This window comes from Bombina bombina, chromosome 1 (assembly GCF_027579735.1).
Source record: "Bombina bombina isolate aBomBom1 chromosome 1, aBomBom1.pri, whole genome shotgun sequence".
Classification (NCBI taxonomy): domain Eukaryota; kingdom Metazoa; phylum Chordata; class Amphibia; order Anura; family Bombinatoridae; genus Bombina; species Bombina bombina.
The window spans coordinates 288,198,344-288,214,043 of record NC_069499.1 but is presented as its reverse complement, the minus strand read 5'-3'; the positions used below and the strand labels follow the sequence as shown (position 1 = coordinate 288,214,043).

Below are 15,700 nucleotides of genomic sequence, written 5' to 3'. Positions count from 1 at the left end.
AAATGCTAATACCTTCAAAGGCTGGCTTTTAATTTGTAACTAAAGGTTTGTTTTTGTTGCTTTTTTATTTAATTTGTTTGGCTTTCAGCACATTTTATGAATGAGTATTATTGATGTCTTAAATGTGTATGTCATTTCTGTATCTAGGTTGTAATACCTCAAGATAGAGATGTTCTTTGTACACATCTTTAATAAAGAAGGCAAATGCTTGTTCCCATACAGGGTCCTTGGTGTTGGCACGAGTCTGTAAATCAAAAAGAACACGAAAGATAAAATAATGGTTTGCGTTAGCAAGCAAAACAGAACATATAGAGACAAATTAGTAGGGGAGAAGATATCATGGATTAGAAGCCAAGATGAGGAGACTTGCTAAAGCAAGTAGTCATCCAAAAATTGTACAAAAAAAGCCAGAATCGTGAGGGGTGGGATCCTGGGTACAGGAAGGAGACTGATTTGACTGACCGGCTTGAAAATACAAGGTGAAAATATCAGAAGCATTTAATTCACACACACACACATTAGATAGCTTACACTTATACATGCAGACACACACACACACACACACTACATAGCATACACTTATACATGCAGATAAACACACACACTACATAGCATACATTTATACATGCAGACACACACACACACTACATAGCATACACTTATACATGCAGATAAACACACACACTACATAGCATACATTTATACATGCAGACACACACACACACACTACATAGCATACACTTATACATGCAGATAAACACACACACTACATAGCATACATTTATACATGCAGACACACACACACACTACATAGCATACACTTATACATGCAGATAAACACACACACTACATAGCATACACTTATACATGCAGATACACACACATTACATAGCTTACACTTATACATGCAGACACACACACACACTACATAGCATACACTTATACATGCAGATAAACACACACACTACATAGCATACACTTATACATGCAGACACACACACACATTAGATAGCTTACACTTATACATGCAGACACACACACACACACACACACACACTACATAGCTTACACTTATTCATGTAGATACACACACACTACATAGCTTACACTTATTCATGTAGATACACACACACTACATAGCATACACTTGTACATGCAGATACACACACACTACACAGCATACACTTATAAATGCAGATACACACACACTACATAGCTTACACTTATACATGCAGACACACACACACACACTACATAGCATACACTTATACATGCAGATAAACACACACACTACATAGCATACACTTATACATGCAGATACACACACATTACATAGCTTACACTTATACATGCAGATACACACACACTACATAGCTTACACTTATTCATGTAGATACACACACACACACACTACATAGCATACACTTGTACATGCAGATACACACACACATTAGATAGCTTACACTACATGCAGATACACACACACTACATAGCATACACTTATACATGCAGATACACACACTACATAGCTTACACACACTACATAGCATACACTTATACATGCAGATACACACACACTACATAGCATACACTTGTACATGCAGATACACACACACATTAGATAGCTTACACTACATGCAGATACACACACACTACATAGCATACACTTATACATGCAGATACACACACTACGTAGCTTACACACACTACATAGCATACACTTATACATGCAGACACACACACATTACATAGCTTACACTTATACATGCAGATACACACACACACTACATAGCTTACACATGCATGCAGATACACATACACATGCACACACACACTACATAGCTTACACTTATACATGCAGACACACACACACTACATAGCATACACTTATACATGCAGATACACACACACTACATAGCATACACTTATACATGCAGACACACACACACACTACATAGCATACACTTATACATGCAGATACACACACACTACATAGCATACACTTATACATGCAGACACACACACACACACACACTACATAGCTTACACTTATTCATGTAGATACACACACACACACACACACTACATAGCATACACTTGTACATGCAGATACACACACACACATTAGATAGCTTACACTACATGCAGATACACACACACTACATAGCATACACTTATAAATGCAGATAAACACACACACTACATAGCTTACACTTATACATGCAGATACACACACACTACATAGCATACTTATACATGCAGATACACACACACACACACTACATAGCATACACTTATACATGCAGATAAACACACACACTACATAGCTTACACTTATTCATGTAGATACACACACACACACTACATAGCATACACTTGTACATGCAGATACACACACACACACACACACATTAGATAGCTTACACTACATGCAGATACACACACACTACATAGCATACTTATACATGCAGATACACACACACTACATAGCATACACTTATACATGCAGATACACACACACTACATAGCATACACTTATACATGCAGACAAACACACAAACACTACATAGCATACACTTATACATGCAGATAAACACACACACTACATAGCTTACACTTATTCATGTAGATACACACACACACACTACATAGCATACACTTGTACATGCAGATACACACACACATGAGATAGCTTACACTACATGCAGATACACACACACTACATAGCTTACACTTATACATGCAGATACACATACGCACACTACATAGCATACACTTATACATGCAGATACACACACACTACATAGCATACACTTATACATGCAGATACACACACTACATAGCTTACACACACTACATAGCATACACTTATACATGCAGATACACACACATTACATAGCTTACACTTATACATGCAGATACACACACACACTACATAGCATACATTTATTCATGTAGATACACACACACACACACTACATAGCATACACTTATACATGCAGATACACACACTACATAGCTTACACACACTACATAGCATACACTTATACATGCAGATACACACACATTACATAGCTTACACTTATACATGCAGATACACACACACACTACATAGCATACACTTGTACATGCAGATACACACACACATTAGATAGCTTACACTACATGCAGATACACACACACACACTACATAGCTTACACTTAAACATGCAGATACACACACACTACATAGCATACACTTATACATGCAGATACACACACTACATAGCATACACTTATACATGCAGATACACACACACATTACATAGCTTACACTTATACATGCAGATACACACACACACACACTACATAGCATACATTTATTCATGTAGATACACACACACACTACATAGCATACACTTATACATGCAGATACACACACACATTACATAGCTTACACTTATACATGCAGATACACACACACACACACTACATAGCATACATTTATTCATGTAGATACACACACACACTACATAGCATACACTTGTACATGCAGATACACACACACATTAGATAGCTTACACTACATGCAGATACACACACACTACATAGCATACACTTATACATGCAGATACACACACTACATAGCTTACACACACTACATAGCATACACTTATACATGCAGATACACACACATTACATAGCTTACACTTATACATGCAGATACACACACACACTACATAGCTTACACATGCATGCAGATACACATACACATGCACACACACACTACATAGCTTACACTTATACATGCAGATACACACACACTACATAGCATACACTTATACATGCAGATACACACACACTACATAGCATACACTTATACATGAAGATACACACACACACTACATAGCATACACTTATACATGAAGATACACACTACATAGCATACACTTCTACATGCAGATACACACACATTACATAGCTTACACTTCTACATGCAGATACACACACATTACATAGCTTACACTTATACATGCAGATACACACACACACTACATAGCATACATTTATTCATGTAGATACACACACACACACACACTACATAGCATACACTTATACATGCAGATACACACACTACATAACTTACACACACTACATAGCATACACTTATACATGCAGATACACACACATTACATAGCTTACACTTATACATGCAGATACACACACACACTACATAGCATACACTTGTACATGCAGATACACACACACATTAGATAGCTTACACTACATGCAGATACACACACACACACTACATAGCTTACACTTATACATGAAGATACACACTACATAGCATACACTTCTACATGCAGATACACACACATTACATAGCTTACACTTATACATGCAGATACACACACACTACATAGCATACATTTATTCATGTAGATACACACACACACACTACATAGCATACACTTGTACATGCAGATACACACACACATTAGATAGCTTACACTACATGCATATACACACACACTATATAGCTTACACTTATACATGCAGATACACACACACACACACACTACATAGCATACACTTGTACATGCAGATACACACACATTAGATAGCTTACACTACATGCAGATACACACACACTACATAGCTTACACTTATACATGCAGATACACATACACACACTACATAGCATACACTTACACAGGCAGATACACACACACTACACATCATACACTTATCCATGAAGATACACACACTACATAGCTTACACTTATACATGCAGATACACACAGACTACATAGCTTACACTTATACATGCAGATACACAAACACACTACACAGCATACATTTATAGCTTACATTTATACATGCAGATACACACACAGCTTACACGTATACATGCAGATACACTACATAACATACACTTAAACATACAGATACATACACACACACACACTACATTGCATACACTTATACAAGCAGATACACACACACACTACATAGCATACACTTATACATACATGCAGATACACACATTACATAGCTTACACTTATACATGCAGATACACACACTACATAGCTTACACTTATGCATGCAGATACACATGCACACTACATAGCTTACACTTATACATGCATATACACACTACATAGCTTACACTTATACATGCAGATATACACAACACACTACATAGTTTACACTTATACATGCAGATACACACACCACATTACATAGTTTACACTTATACATGCAGATACACACACCACACTACATAGTTTACACTTATACATGCAGATACACACACACTCTACATAGCTTACACTTATACATGCAGATACACACACTACACAGCATACACTTATAGATACAGATACACACTACATAGCTTACACTTATACATGCAATACACACACACTACACAGCTTACACTTATACATGCAGATGCACACACTACATAGCAGATACACTGCATAGCATACACTTATACATGCATTTACACCCACACTTATACAGATACACACACACACTACATAGCTTACACTTATACATGCAGATACACACAACACACTACATAGCATGCACTTATGCAGGCAGATACACACACACAATACATCCTATATGGGTATCTGTAATTCATTGTATGGGGTCCTGGGGTTGGCAAGCACATTAGCTAACAGTCTGAGGCTGCCACTGTTCGTTACTCTGGTGTTAGCACTACTCATCCTATAAAACTGAAGGCATGCGATGCTAGTATTATTACCAGGGGTTAGACGTCATCACTACCAGAGCTTAGAGGTCACCATTACCTGAGGTCAGAGGGTATACAGCCTTCTTACTCCTGCTTAACCCACACCCCATTCGTTTTCCACAGGGAATCAAACAGGTATCTAACCCATGGAGAGAAAAGTCAGCTGCTTCCGAGTATGGGCCCAATAGAGTAAACTAAAACATTTTTATTTTTTATTTTTAAATGCATGGAGTAATTCGGGACAGACGGCAAGCAACCCGTGACAAACCCCTAAAATCGGGACAGTTGGGGGGTATGAGTAGATGGTTAGTAGAAGGTAATGGAATTCATGCAGAAAATAGATGTTTAGACACATTTAAAGTTCAGTGAGCCCTTGACAATATTTAAAATTTTACCTACAATCAAACATTTTATCTATAATCCATGTATTTATTACACCCTGACGCTCGCATGTTTTGGCACTGGGTGATAAAGCTTAATTTTGGCTCCCTTGTTAGTAATGTACTAATCCTAAAGTCTAACATGAGCTGACAATAATATAATTTAGAATGGGCCCATCATGTGATCATGCCCTGAGCAGCAGTCTAGGCTGAATATGTTAAACTTTGTAGACAATCAAATATGTCTCAGGAATTAGGAAAAGATGTGAAGCAAGCTGGGATACAGCAAGCTGGGAGTATGTAGCTGTGAACATACTGGAAACAGATAGATTAGACTCAGCACCAGGTTCAGAGGACTATAAAAAGCAGATGGATATAACAAGATGTAGCAGCTGACATGCAGGAAAATGATAGGTTAGACTAAAGAAGTGTCAAAAGATGTGCAGGAAGCAGATGCATTTATTCCACAAACTATTAGAAGACATGAAGGAACGTTGCCCTTACCTTGCTTTTCACACGCTTTGATCCCACACACATAAAAACATAGGAGCTTGGGTCCTTATCAGGCTATACAGAGAAAACCAAAACATGATAAACATTAAAAGATAATCCTTATTGTTCGTTATTTATAAACCTGTCTAATTTGGTTAATGTGTATGATCTGTTTATTAATAAACTGTAATTTGTCGCGCACCTTTTGAGAACTTGTAGATCGGTTTCTTCTTGCTGCATATTCATTATTTGAATATTCCAAATGATTTTTCTGGAGAATAAAAGCAAAACACAAGCTGCATCATTTCTTATCACCATGAATGAAAATTCTACTTTACAACAAACACATATTTTGATTCATTGTAAGTTAAAGGGGCATGGATATCAAAATTTAGTTTTCATGATTCAGATAGAGGGTGCAATTTTAAAAAAAACTGAACATAAGTTATCAAATTTCCTTTTTTCCATGACAAAATAGCTAGGTAGGATCAGAAGTGGCCATGTCTTCACTGTATAACATTGTTACAGATACTGCTGCCATATAGTGCTCAATACAAAGTACACAGTATGTGTATATATATATATATATATTATAGCTATCTGAATGATACTTACAGGTAAATTGGAAGCGCAGTCTAGATACACGATTACCATCGCCGTGGATCTCATATTATCTGCCTGAAATGGAGACACAGGGTAAGAGTGCAGCATTAGTAAATGTAAATATTAATAGCAAGACATTTATGCCATCATACATCAGGGAGGGTACTGGGAATGTCCCTAGTTTTGTGTATCTGAGAGTAAAGTCTGGCATTTACTTGTGCTTTTGCAGTCTCGTAGTTTTACTTCTATATGATAAATACAAAGGTAAATATGGGACAAAGCAAGCAATGTGTAAGCCCAGGTCAGGGGCACTGTCTCTTACACTGCCTAAACTATACATGTTTTGCATGTGACATTTCTGTAAAAGGTTTGATGATTATTAAAACAGTATAACTAAGATGGAATTTGAACTAAGAACACTTGCATTAAAAGTCAGATAGCACAACAAACTGAAACTATGGCAGTGTTTTGTTTGTTTTTTTGCTTCATTATGAGTCCAGATTGCCAACTGGTCATTTGATCAATAGGAAGGAAAAAAAAAAAGAAAAAGAAAAACAAAAGCAATGGGAATTAGCAGGGAGTGTGTGTGTGTGGGGGGATACCTAACAAAATAGATAGGCATATTGTAGATAAAACAACACGGGCAAAAATATTGCTAGACAGAAACTCACTTCAAATAATTTTTCATGATTTGCTAGTAGAGAAAGCCATTCAAGTTTCATGTGCACCATTCCACTGACTACATCACATAGCGGGAACCACTGTGCCGAGAAATAAAAACATTACACATTTATTGTTGTCTTTTTTTGTTCATCCTGACTATCCAATCAGAGCCTAAAACCTGAATGATTTGTGTAAAACTGCAGATACAGATTCTGTCCTATTCTAACATTTATTTGCTCTGAAAAACATCCGTCTTGACCTTCCTGTATCAACTGTAATTGTTTCTTACATTGCAAAATAACACTCATTATAGTTTCTGCAGCTATGTTAAACTATTTTGCTTTTTGACAATAAATAGCATTTAGTTAGATTTTCTCATATGATTTAATCATTTGTTATGTCTGTATTATAAATATTTATAAAAGATGCAATAATTGTCTGCAGTATGGCAGCTTCAGATTGTGTTCTACAGTTTGTTCTCTCTCAGCCAAATTGTTAATTGCTAGTTGGTACCCAAATAATAGATAATAGTAACTTATAAGAATAAATAATATCTAGAAAAAAAAAAAAAAAAACTTACCTCCTGCACAACTCTGTCCCTCATTACTCCTTCTAGGTTGACGACCATACTGTAAATGACACACATTTACTTTACAATTCCAAATATGTGATTTGTTTAATTTTTAGGTTCTCTATAAAGTAAATTACCTGCCCAGAAAATCATCTTTGTCAGGGTCTTCATCAAAAAGATCCACCTCCAGGTCCTGCCCAGGGACTTCATGGATCACAAACTGACAGAGACATAAACATACACATTAAACATGTCCACTGTATACACCAGGAGCACAGACATCCAATCTGCACTACACATTAGGAGCACATACAGGCATTCTATGTAACTATACAGTAGAAGCAGGCAAATCCACTATACACTCTATATAAAGAAGAGACGTATCATATTCACACTTTATACCATGAGTATAGACAGGCACCTTATCTGGATAATACACCATAAATAAACCAGAAGCACAGACAGACGTCATATGTACACAGCATCATCCTATATCTACACTACACACTGGGAGCACATACAGGCATCTTATGTACACTACATCATCCTATCTACACTACACACTGGGAGCACAGACAGGCATCTTATGTACACTACATCATCCTATCTACACTACACACTGGGAGCACAGACAGGCATCTTATGTACACTACATCATCCTATCTACACTACACACTGGGAGCACAGACAGGCATCTTATCTACACTACACACTGGGAGCACAGACAGGCATCTTATGTACACTACACACTGGGAGGACAGACAGGCATCTTATGTACACTACACACTGGGAGCACAGACAGGCATCTTATGTACACTACACACTGGGAGCACAGACAGGCATCTTATGTACACTACACACTGGGAGGACAGACAGGCATCTTATGTACACTACACACTGGGAGGACAGACAGGCATCTTATGTACACTACACGGGGCGCACAGACAGGCATCTTATGTACACTACACACTGGGAGCACAGACATGCATCTTATGTACACTACACACTGGGAGCACATACAGGCATCTTATGTACACTAAATCATCCTATCTACACTACACACTGAGAGCACAGACAGGCATCTTATGTACACTACACACTGGGAGCACAGACAGGCATCTTATGTACACTACACACTGGGAGCACAGACAGGCATCTTATGTACACTACACACTGGGAGCACATACAGGCATCTTATGTACACTACATCATCCTATCTACACTACACACTGAGAGCACAGACAGGCATCTTAAGTACACTACACACTGGGAGCACATACAGGCATCTTATGTTCACTACATCATCCTATCTACACTACACACTGAGAGCACAGACAGGCATCTTATTTACACTACACACTGGGAGGACAGACAGGCATCTTATGTACACTACACATGGGGCGCACAGACAGGCATCTTATGTACACTACACACTGGGCGCACAGACAGGCATCTTATTTACACTACACACGGGGCGCACAGATAGGCATCTTCTGTACACTACACACAGGGAGCACAGACAGGCATCTTCTGTACACTACACACGGGGAGCACAGACAGGCATCTTATGTACACTACACACGGGGAGAACAGACAGGCATCTTATGTACACTACACACTGGGAGCACAGACAGGCATCTTATGTACACTACACACTGGGTGCACAGACAGGCATCTTATGTACACTACACATGGGGCGCACAGACAGGCATCTTATGTACACTACACACGGGGAGCACAGATAGGCATCTTATGTACACTACATCATCTTATCTACACTACACACTGAGAGCACAGACAGGCATATTATGTACACTACATCATCCTATCTACACTACACACTGAGAGCACAGACAGGCATCTTATGTACACTACACACGGGGAGCACAGACAGGCATCTTATGTACACTACACACGGGGAGCACAGACAGGCATCTTATGTACACTACACACTGGGAGCACAGACAGGCATCTTATGTACACTACACACTGGGAGCACAGACAGGCATCTTATGTACACTACACACGGGGAGCACAGACAGGCATCTTATGTACACTACACACGGGGAGCACAGACAGGCATCTTATGTACACTACATCATTTTATCAACACTACACACTGGGAGCACAGACAGGCATCTTATGTACACTACACACGGGGAGCACAGACAGGCATCTTATGTACACTACACACTAGGAGCACAGACAGGCATCTTATGTACAATACATCATTTTATCAACACTACACACTGGGAGCACAGACAGGCATCTTATGTACACTACACACGGGAGCACAGACAGGCATCTTATGTACACTACACACGGGGAGCACAGAGAGGCATCTTATGTACACTACATCATCCTATCTACACTACACACTTGGAGTACAGACAGGCAACTTATGTACACTACATCATTTTATCAACACTACACACTGGGAGCACAGACAGGCATCTTATGTACACTACACACGGGGAGCACAGACAGACATCTTATGTACACTACACACGGGGAGCACAGACAGGCATCTTATGTACACTACATCATCCTATCTACACTACACACTTGGAGTACAGACAGGCATCGTATGTACTCTACATACTCTACCCAGTTGGAAAATAAAAGTATTTTGTAAAATTTGGAGATTGGAAGCTGTGTGAATTTTGAAGTACGATTGGGACTTGGCAAGTCTCCTTCCGTGCCCTAAATATCAGGTGTGCTGTCTTCCTACCTGGAATATTGTATGCACACTATACACCAGGGGCACAAACAGGAAGCTTATGCACACTATACACCAGGGGCACAGACAGGATGCTTATGCACACTATACACCAGGGGCACAGACAGGATGCTTATGCACACTATACACCAGGGGCACAGACAGGATGCTTATGCACACTATACACCAGGGGCACAGACAGGATGCTTATGCACACTATGCACCAGGGGCACAGACAGGATGCTTATGCACACTATACACCAGGGGCACAGACAGGATGCTTATGCACACTATACACCAGGGGCACATACAGGATGCTTATGCACACTATACACCAGGGGCACATACAGGATGCTTATGCATACTATACACCAGGGGCACAGACAGGATGCTTATGCACACTATACACCAGGGGCACAGACAGGAAGCTTATGCACACTATACACCAGGGGCACAGACAGGAAGCTTATGCACATTATACACCAGGGGCACAGACAGGAAGCTTATGCACACTAACACCAGGGGCACAGACAGGATGCTTATGCACACTATGCACCAGGGGCACAGACAGGATGCTTATGCACACTATGCACCAGGGGCACAGACAGGATGCTTATGCACACTATACACCAGGGGCACATACAGGATGCTTATGCACACTATACACCAGGGGCACAGACAGGATGCTTATGCATACTATACACCAGGGGCACAGACAGGATGCTTATGCACACTATACACCAGGGGCACAGACAGGAAGCTTATGCACACTATACACCAGGGGCACAGACAGGAAGCTTATGCACACTATACACCAGGGGCACATACAGGATGCTTATGCACACTATACACCAGGGGCACAGACAGGATGCTTATGCATACCATACACCAGGGGCACAGACAGGATGCTTATGCACACTATACACCAGGGGCACAGACAAAATGCTTATGCACACTATACACCAGGGGCACAGACATAATGCTTATGCACACTATACACCAAAGGCACAGACAGAATGCTTATGCATACTATACACCAAGGGAACAGAATGCTTATGCACACTATACACCAGGGGCACAGACAGAATGCTTATGCACACTATACACCAAGGGCACAGACAGAATGCTTATGCATACTAAACACCAAGGGAACAGAATGCTTATGCACACTATACACCAGGGGCACAGACAGAATGCTTATGCACACTATACACTAGGGGCACAAACAAAATGATTATGCACACTATACATCAGGAGTATAGACAGTCATGTGATGCACACTATACATCAGGAGTATAAACAGGCATGTGATGCACACTATACATCAGGAGTATAGACAGTCATGTGATGCACACTATGTATCAGGAGTATAGACAGTCATGTGATGCACACTATACATCAGGAGTATAGACAGTCATGTGATGCACACTATAACAATAGGACAGAGATACAGCATATGCACACTATATAGTAGGAATCTTTTATTATATGAAGTGTTATATATTTATGTGTAACATAAACACATTTAATAGCGATAGTACTCAAATATGTATTAACATTAGTTTGACAAGAAAGTTTACCTTTTTTTATCAAAATATTACTGACCTCATAAAATTCATTCCACTTGGGATTGAGGTTTTCCTTGATTGTTTTGCTTTTGAAGCACTGGGTACCAACTTTCAGGACAGCATAGGGGTCAGACTTTCCCTTAATGATTCCTCTCAGATATGTGTCTTTTGGGATCAGGTTTCTGGCTTCAATAAGGTAGATTCGTAGTACACCCTAAAATACAAACACCACGGTGAAATTCCAGAGTTATTTTTACAAATGATTTAGAACTTTTACTTTTTTTCAGTTTTCCCTATTCACATATTTACAGATTTAAAGGGATATGAAATCCAAATTTTGTCTTTCATGATTCAGATAGAGCATGCAATTTTAAGCAACTTTCTAATTTACTCCTATTATCAATTTTTCTTCATTCTCTTGGTATCTTTATTTGAAAAGAAGGAATGTAAGCTTAAGAGCCGGCCCATTTTAGGTTCAGCACCTGGGTAGCGCTTGCTGATTGGTGGCTAAATGGCCAGGATATTCTTAATAGGTGCACCACCTGGCTGATTTTACTAACCACCCAGCTAAAACTGAAGTCAATATTAAGCTAAAATGAGCTTATATTAAAATTGTTCAATGCTTATTGCATTTAGCAAATAAATGTATGTTAAATCACGCAATGAATTTGTGCCTGGATAGCAGAAAATTTTATCATTTTACAAAGTATTAAACTCCCACCAACCGGCTACTTCCTAATACCACACGGCTGGCAACATTTTTTGTGAAGAACACTGTATGGTAATATTTTTATAGTCTCATCCACTTTTACATATAACTTTCAAAGACGAAAAAAAAAAAAAAAAGGATACCTTAAAGTGGCCTGGAACCCAAATTGTTTATTTTGTGATTCAGATAGAGCATACAACTTTTAACAACTTTCCAAGTTATTTCTATTATCAAATTAGTTTCATTGTCTTGGTATCCTTTGTTGAAGGTGTAGGGGTGCATTACTGGGAGCTAGCTGAACACATCAGGTAAGGCAATAACAAGATGAATATATAGCCACCAATTAGCAGCTAGCTCTAAGTAGTGCATTTCTGCTCCAGGGCCTACCTAGGTATGCTTTTCAACAAAGGATACAAAGAAATTTAAGCAAATTAGATCATTATCCTTGATATTTAAAATTGGTAAGCTCTATATAAGTCATGAAAGAAAAATTGTGGGTTTTATGTAAGAAATATAAAATTCTACACTATAATTATAGACTAGTTGTTAATGGTTTGTGTAGAGGATTTCTCTCTTATTTAATATTTTAACTTCTGAATGAAGATGATGAGAATGTGAAGTTGCACGTATAAATATCCCGTTTTACAACCTCTTGCACAGAGGAGCCAGATTTGTGTCTAGAAGGACTAACACAATTAGGAATTCACTTAAATAATCCCCCCCCCTCCAGATAATAAGTCTAAGGAACAAGTGTAGCTAAAAAAAAAAAAAAAAAAGAAGTAGGTCCTTTAAATATTGAGGTTACACTTGTGAGAGCTCTGATTATATAAGTGGGGACTACTTTCAGTTCTACATAAAAAGGCAAACATGATATTGGATACTATCTTAACTATAATTCCAGCTGTTGTATATTTAATTGCCTGTAAGTTATGGGGTTAAACTAAGCACAATGCATATGTTAAAACAAGTTTAAAGGGACAGTCTACCATAGAATTGTTATTGTTTTAAAAGATAGATAATCCCTTTATTACCCATTCCCCAGTTTTGCATAACCAACACATTTATATTAAAGGGACAGTTTACTCAAAATTTTTCTCCCCTTTAATTTGTTCCCAATGATCCACTTTACCTGCTGGAGTGTATTAAACTGTTTACAAGTAGCTCCTTTACCCTTATATTGGCATTTGAAATTGTTGATTTAGCATGTGGTATCCCCACCTATTCTGAAATTTTGTGGCCGCGCGTACCAGCTATAGATAAGCTTTGTAAACACAGCCAGCAGAAGAAATTTCACTCCCAGTGCGATATAGCAGAGATAAGGTAATAAAATGTTTATTTTCCATTGTTCTCTCAAAGTACTGGTGATTGTTTTAAGGACAGATATAAGATAAAGAAGCAGGTATATTTGCACAATGTGATACAGTAATGAGATCTGATTATACCTACAAGCTCAACCCATTTTATTAGGTTGTGGCTTCAAAACACAAAATCAGAGCTTTAATATACACAAATAAGCCTTAAAAAGCTAATTTTCATACATTTTTTACTCTGCAGTTTGTAAAAAAAGCAATTGTAAACACATTAAGAGAAAAACTATTTTACAGTATACTGTCCCTTTAATGTACTTTTTACCTCTGTGATTACCTTGTATCTAGGAACCTTCTTCCAGCCCCCTGATCACGACTGTGACTGTTTATTATCTATTGTCTTACATTTAGCATTGTTTTGTGCTAAATCTTAAATAACCCACTGTGCCTGAACACAGTGTTATCTATATGGCCCACGTGTACTTTCTGTCTCTTTGTGTTGAAATGAGATTTAAAAAGCATGTGATAAGAGGCAGCCCTCAAAGGCTTAGAAATTAGCATATGAGCCTACCTACCTAAGAATACCAAGAGAAAAAAGCAAATTTGATGATAAAAGTAAATTGGAAAGTTGATTAAAATTACAAGTCCTATCTGAATAATGAAAGTTTAATTTATACTAGACTGTCCCTTTAAATGAGAACATCTTTTATCTTTGGCAAGAAAACCCCAGATACCTGTGGAGAAACATTTTTGGTAGCCACAGGAGGGAGCCAGAGTCAACTACAAAAACATACTCACCCTTTATTCTCATATTAGGCTAAAACAATGTTCCAGTTTACTGCAAGTGTTAGTGATAGATTTGCAGCACACAATAAGAAAAAAGTATATTGGATATACACTTTAAAAACCACATAGTACTTTTGGGATATTAAACTATATATTGT

General features: G+C 38.3%; 1 protein-coding gene across 1 annotated transcript in view; it reads right to left on the bottom strand.

The window, feature by feature from the left end:
• The window catches only part of ESYT3 (extended synaptotagmin 3), a 205,204-nt gene that overhangs the window by 44,582 nt on the left and 144,922 nt on the right, over positions 1–15,700 (bottom strand). Inside the window, exons 9-16 of the mRNA XM_053698028.1 lie at positions 12,778–12,954; positions 8,591–8,673; positions 8,463–8,511; positions 7,891–7,980; positions 7,232–7,294; positions 6,819–6,887; positions 6,629–6,691; positions 158–244 (exon numbers count right to left, since the gene is read on the bottom strand). Coding sequence (XP_053554003.1) covers positions 158–244; positions 6,629–6,691; positions 6,819–6,887; positions 7,232–7,294; positions 7,891–7,980; positions 8,463–8,511; positions 8,591–8,673; positions 12,778–12,954 — 681 coding nt within the window. The remainder of the gene's footprint in view (positions 1–157; positions 245–6,628; positions 6,692–6,818; positions 6,888–7,231; positions 7,295–7,890; positions 7,981–8,462; positions 8,512–8,590; positions 8,674–12,777; positions 12,955–15,700) is intronic.